The sequence below is a fragment of the Micropterus dolomieu genome, linkage group LG10 (genome assembly GCF_021292245.1).
Source record: "Micropterus dolomieu isolate WLL.071019.BEF.003 ecotype Adirondacks linkage group LG10, ASM2129224v1, whole genome shotgun sequence".
NCBI lineage: Eukaryota > Metazoa > Chordata > Actinopteri > Centrarchiformes > Centrarchidae > Micropterus > Micropterus dolomieu.
In genome coordinates this window covers 22781752-22787751 of record NC_060159.1, presented here as the reverse complement: position 1 = coordinate 22787751, position 6000 = coordinate 22781752, and the positions used below count along the sequence as shown (strand labels likewise).

Below are 6000 nucleotides of genomic sequence, written 5' to 3'. Positions count from 1 at the left end.
GAGGCAGGTGTATTTGATGTAGATAATTGGTTGGGATTGGGGCTGTGTCTTAAAGAAAGACTAACTGGCTTGTAGGAGCCAGAATACTTGCTGTTTGGTAGGGGGTCATATACTTGTTTTTCCTCATCAGATGGTTATCAATTTTTATAAATTCATATGATGTGATTTTCTGGAATTTTCTTTGGGATTCTGTCTTTCACTGTTAGAATGTACATATGATTAAAATTATAGATCGTTGCATTCTTTGTAAGTGGGCAAACCTGCAAAATCAGCAAGGGGTCAAATACTTTTTTCCCCCACTGTATCTTAGCTCAGCACAAAGACTGAAAACAAGGGGAAATAGTTAGCCTGGCTCTGTCCAAAGGTAACAAAATTTGCCACCTTAATTAACATTTAATCTATACAAAGCAACAACTTGTTTTTTTTACAGGGAGCTATGTGCTGGACTATTTCTTGGCCAGGACCATTTACTAGGCACATAAACCTCTGTAAAACAGAGTTTTTACAATTAGAATATTGTATTATTCAATAGTGGGATCTTGTAATCTTTGGACAGAGACAGACTAGCTGTCTCCCTGTTTCCAGTCTTTGTGCCAAGCTAAAAAAAAAACAACAACAAAAAAAAAAAAAACACTACTTCACGTAGACAAAGATGAGAGTCAGACTATTCATTTGACTACAGTCAAACCTTTTACGGCTTTATAGTGAAACAAGTATGTAAGAAATTAAATATTATACAGACATGTTTTGACATACTGTATGTTTAAAACTGTTTACAGAACAGTCTAGTATTGTACCTTTGCGTTTCCTCACTTTAATAGGAAAGAGCTTTCTCCCATTGGTGTAGATGAGGAGTTTCCCCAGGACACACAGCGAATGCACAAAAAAAGCATATTCAAGCTCTTTTCCTGTATAGACACTCCTTTGGGCTGAACCTGAAACATTAATAGAAGATACAAATTTTAAGCTTGAACTGTGTAGACATTTGCTGTAATCACATTTCCGGTTTCCACAAGGTATAAATACTGCTAAGAAAAATAAAGCTAAGGTAAAATAAATGTATTTTTCTAACCAATGGTTAACTCATCGTATAAAACTTCAAGTGTTACAAAACTAAAATCAAAGGGGTTAATTTTGTAGAATCAGTTTGCATGGCCAAAAGACCATCCACAAGAAAAAGCTAAAAGATCAATGAGTATTTGTAAAGCTTTTTTGCCTGATGAAGGTCTAGTACTGAAATGTTTCAAGCTCATAATAAGTTCCACAATGTGCGGGAATTTTTTGCAACTATTTGTAAAAATAGCAAATTTTTAAAAATGTACTTTGCAATATTCTATTATGCTAAATGCAATTCATAAAATCAAGAAGAATGCTCTTTTTGCGAGGATGTGGTGGAGAGACACTTTAAAGCTTCATATCTAAAAGCTTCTGTAATAGAATGGAGATTGACAAATGAAAAAAAAGGTCTGAGGCAACCTTGCAGTGCCTCTTGGGTACAGAAAATCAAAAAGAAGCACAGCTCAGAAAAACTCTTCTTCTTTTATGAGGAGTGTATCAGTGACAGGGAGCCGGCGTATCTCCACTCATCCAAGGCAAGGTCAAAATGTTCAGTCTTGAGGAGCCAGCTGGCTTACAGGTGATAACACACTGACAACAACATTCCCTTACGCCCAATCCCCCACTGTATTTACTCTCATTTATTGATATTTCACACTTAAATGTGCAACTGAATGTGCAGCATTTTACCATCTAATCTAAATCTATCTATCTATCTATCTATCTACACACGTTCATTTTGCAAGTTGAGATTAAATGCTGTAAACAAACAAAATGTTGAAACAGTAGAGGGGTTGAGAAATGTGGCCTTAATTTTGAGAAATACAAACAAAAAGTGGCAGCGTATGACATTGAGGAACAGATAAAAACAATAACAAGGGAGATGGAAGGTGTTAGACTAAATTCAATGATGAGATGGAGATTTACGTTGTTATCCTTAATATTTTAGATCAGTAGAAACTGAAATGTTCAATGTGTAATATTTAGGAGAATCTATTGACAGAAATGAAATATATATACATAACGTATATAATGTTTTCAGTGGTGTATAAAGACCCCGCCTAATGAACCATATGTTTTTATTAACTTAGAATGAGCCATTTCTATCTACATACACCGCGGGTCCTCTTACATGGAAGTCGCCATGTTTCTACAGTAGCCCAAACAGGCAAATTGCTTTACAGTGTGTGTTTTGTCACTACGTTAAATATGTATGATGAAGACGAAGAAATCGTCTGGTTTATCAGAAGTAAGAAGCAAAGTGAAATTTGGACAAACACAGGACCACACGTATTATTTAGCACAAGAGCCAACAGAGCATGTCAGCCGCTGTAGCTTCTCCTCAGCGCTTGGAAAGGGAGGGGGTAGCGGTTGCAGTTGGTTGCAATTCGCAACCCTCACCCCTAGATGCCACTAAAACGTACACACTGAACCTTTAAATAAGTCTTGCGCATGCCTGCCATATTATCCCCTAAATTATATTTGTCTATTTTTTTGGTAATAGTGGCTTTTAGCTTCAGCTTAATCATTAATTTACTCACATCTTTCACTGCTTATTCATTTTTCAACCTTCTATCATACTTTTCTCTCCATTCCTTTCAACAGTTTTTCTGCATACTTTATCTTTTGTTTCTCTTTCTTTCTACTGTTTTTCTCTGCACTCGTCTGTTTTAATGACAGCAGGAACAGCGTGTGAGCATTTAGGAAACTGAATAAATGATGACTGCCAAGTCTAGGTGCAAATGCATTTAACACCCACAGGCTTCAAATGGAGCATTACTTTCTCATTAGGCTTTCACAGAACTTCAGTCTGAGTGTATTATTTTTTGGTTTGTTTCACAGCACACATTAAATCATCATTACTGCAAACGTGCTGATGTTTACCACACGGAGTGAGACTCAGGGTGAAGATTGGTATTCAGATATGCCTGAGAGAGTACATAAACCTGTTTAAGAAATCATGAGTTTGGACCATTTTACTTACCAGTGGTCTGCGGCTCCGCTGACTGGGGATCAGTAGTCTCATTTGCAAAACGTTCACATGATTCACTGTAATGTATACACTGCTGAAGGGCTGCTACAATCTGACAAAATTAAAAGATTAAAACAATGCATGCTATTATGGTTGCTGCAAACACGTGATTGGCTGGAAGTAATGACAACTGCTAATCTCCTGTTCCAAATTTGGATGCTGCTATGAACAAGCCAAAAACAGGTTTACTTTAGAGTTTGTTGAGAATGTCAAACTCTCTTATCGAACCTCTTATTCAAGAGTTTTAAGACTAGAACCATTCGTTTGAATCTAAATCCAAGCACCTCAGGGAATTTCAATTCAATGCAATGCAAGAGTATTTAGAGTGTTTTGAAAGCGTTATTGACATTTACGTCAGAGAAAGTTTCAAGGGGTCAGTTCACAGTAATCCTCTCTAAAGTCAGAGTAAGAGTTGAGAGGGAGGTTTAGGATTAAACAATCAATTTTTAAATGTCAAAGTGACGCTCAACACTTGTGCCCCTCTCAAAGACTCCTACATTGTCTTGCACTGTTTGGCTTTGTGAATTACACATATCCCAAAAATACACAGGCACAAATAAGAATTTCACTGTAGGCGTCAGTCAAAGGCCCATGGATGAAACCAGAAAAATGCAGAAAGTAAAAACAGATAGATCCACAACAGCCCCAAAGAGGAACTGAATTTGTCCTTTTGCAGTTGTACAGGTCAGCAAGCATAACAGAGTTTGTTTTAGATTCCTAACATTCCCTTCTTAAGTTTCTTCATTCTTGAATGCACTCAACAGCGCAGTGGTTTTGGGTGCCTAAATGAGATGTGGGTGTGAATGCTTGTTTGGTTGGTTGTTTCTCTGTGGTACCAGACTTCTCATTACAAAGGAGTTAGTGAGTTTAGGGATATTAAATGTTGAGTGAATCACTCACCAGAGACTTGTATTTTCTCTCCAAGAGTCTCAGAACCACAGTCCTACTGTAGTATCCATGCTGAAAGGCAGAGTTAGACAGATCAGGATAGAATAGAATATATATAAAAGAATGAGATAAAGACACTATTAAACAACACACGAACAGGATAGTGTATACAAAAATGCACTCTGCACAACTACGAAAACACCTGTTCATTTGCAATACACACCATCCACTTTTTAAACCAGGTAGCTTTAATATCCAGTAAGGCCAGTAGGTGAATGGATTCCAGAGCTTTCTCTGTCCCTGGTGAGGCTGATCCATGTTCATGATGGAAGGACAACAGGGAGAACGTGCTCTCAATAACTTCCTCCATGTATCTTAAGAAGGGTAGAAAGAAGACAAAAACAAATGTACTGAAAGTAAACCATTATTCTATAGACAAGAAAAGTAAAGTACATTTGCACTGGGTTGAAGCAGTTAGGAAACCATTACAGTATACTGTACATTTAAGTAAATACTGACATTTAGCATTATTATTTTGCATCACATATAGTCATAATTCTCAGTGGCATCTGAGATAGTGAGCGTTGGATGTGGGGACCTGCCAGCCCTGACTTCATATTTCGGCTAAAACTTACTTCTCAGGATGACGAATCCAAAAGGTTGTCACCTCCTTTTGAAAGTCATTCATCAATCGAATCTGAGGTAAGACAGAGAGAGAAAGCTTTAATGTTTCTGCATGATGATATACTTCAAATACTGTAATATAAAAGGTAAAGATACTGTACCTGTTTGAGAAGACGACTGATTTCAGGTCTGTTTATGTCGATGGTAGCTGAGCTACTTGGAAAGCTTAGCTTGTGAGACAGAAAGCTTGACTCCACACTTTTAGCTGCACAGCAAAAGACAAAATACACTTATTACAGATAATGCATTACATGCATGATTCTCTCTCTCTCCCCCTCTCTCTCTCTCTCTCTCTCTCTCTCTCTCTCTCTGATAATTTTAAATTGAACAAATCACAATGTCATTAACATTATAAATAAATACATCTGCCCCAATGAAAACGGTCCACATTGAGGCATGTGAATTATTTATTTACTATAAATACACTGCTCAAATAAAATAAGGGAACACTTAATCATCATAGTATAACATCAAGTCAATTAAACTTCAGGGATATCAACCTGTCCAGTAAGGAAGCATAAGCGATTACAAATCATTGTGACCTGTTTTTGGTGCAAATGAAAGTGACAATACGTGCACTGGAGAGGCAACCGCAAGCACGGAGAAGGTTTTGCAGGTGATGGGCACAGACAATTGCTCACACAAGTTGGATTAGCCTGTTATTTCAGTTTCTTTACTTTGATTTTCTGTGTGATTTTGAATCCAGTCCTCAATTGGTTGGTGATTTGGTTTCCACTGACCGCTGTTATATTGGTCTCAACTATTAATACAATTTACAGTAAAGATTTGAACCATCTCGTTCATTGAGATCTGATGTGTGATTTAAGTGTTCTCTTCATTTGTTTGAGCAGTACAATTCCAGTGAGATCTGTGGATTCACCGTATTCACTGTATTGCAGGGGAAGAGACCATAATACTAGCAAATAGCAGCAGGAGAAATGTCATATTATTTGAGTTTGAAGGCTCATCTAAAGAGGTGGGTTTTGATAAATGATTTGAAAGTGTCAAGGTCGCTACATTCACAGATATGTATAAGTATATGTATAGGTAAGAGATTCCGGATAACGTTAGTGGGGAAAACATTTTTTTCTTCAAATGGAATGATAAATTAAGAAGATTGAACCCTTTAAAATGTAATTTTCCTCTTGATAAAAATACATTTCCATTGTTCAGTTCAAACATGAAAGTGCTGCACATGGACTCAAACCAGTCAGAATGTCCTACCCAAGCTGGTGTAGATCTCTCGTGTCACATTCAGTGGAGAGGAGGAGAAGCTTTTAGCAAAGAACTGCAGTACGTTATCCTGATGGAGTTGAGGGGATAAGGCATAAGTTATCAGC

At 37.2% G+C, this 6000-nt stretch overlaps 1 protein-coding gene across 1 annotated transcript in view; it reads right to left on the bottom strand.

Moving 5' to 3' along the window:
* Positions 1 to 6000, bottom strand: part of tbc1d32 (TBC1 domain family, member 32) — a 64417-nt gene that overhangs the window by 54219 nt on the left and 4198 nt on the right. Inside the window, exons 7-13 of the mRNA XM_046061417.1 lie at positions 5885 to 5963; positions 4762 to 4865; positions 4612 to 4673; positions 4200 to 4350; positions 3989 to 4048; positions 3041 to 3140; positions 798 to 935 (exon numbers count right to left, since the gene is read on the bottom strand). Coding sequence (XP_045917373.1) covers positions 798 to 935; positions 3041 to 3140; positions 3989 to 4048; positions 4200 to 4350; positions 4612 to 4673; positions 4762 to 4865; positions 5885 to 5963 — 694 coding nt within the window. The remainder of the gene's footprint in view (positions 1 to 797; positions 936 to 3040; positions 3141 to 3988; positions 4049 to 4199; positions 4351 to 4611; positions 4674 to 4761; positions 4866 to 5884; positions 5964 to 6000) is intronic.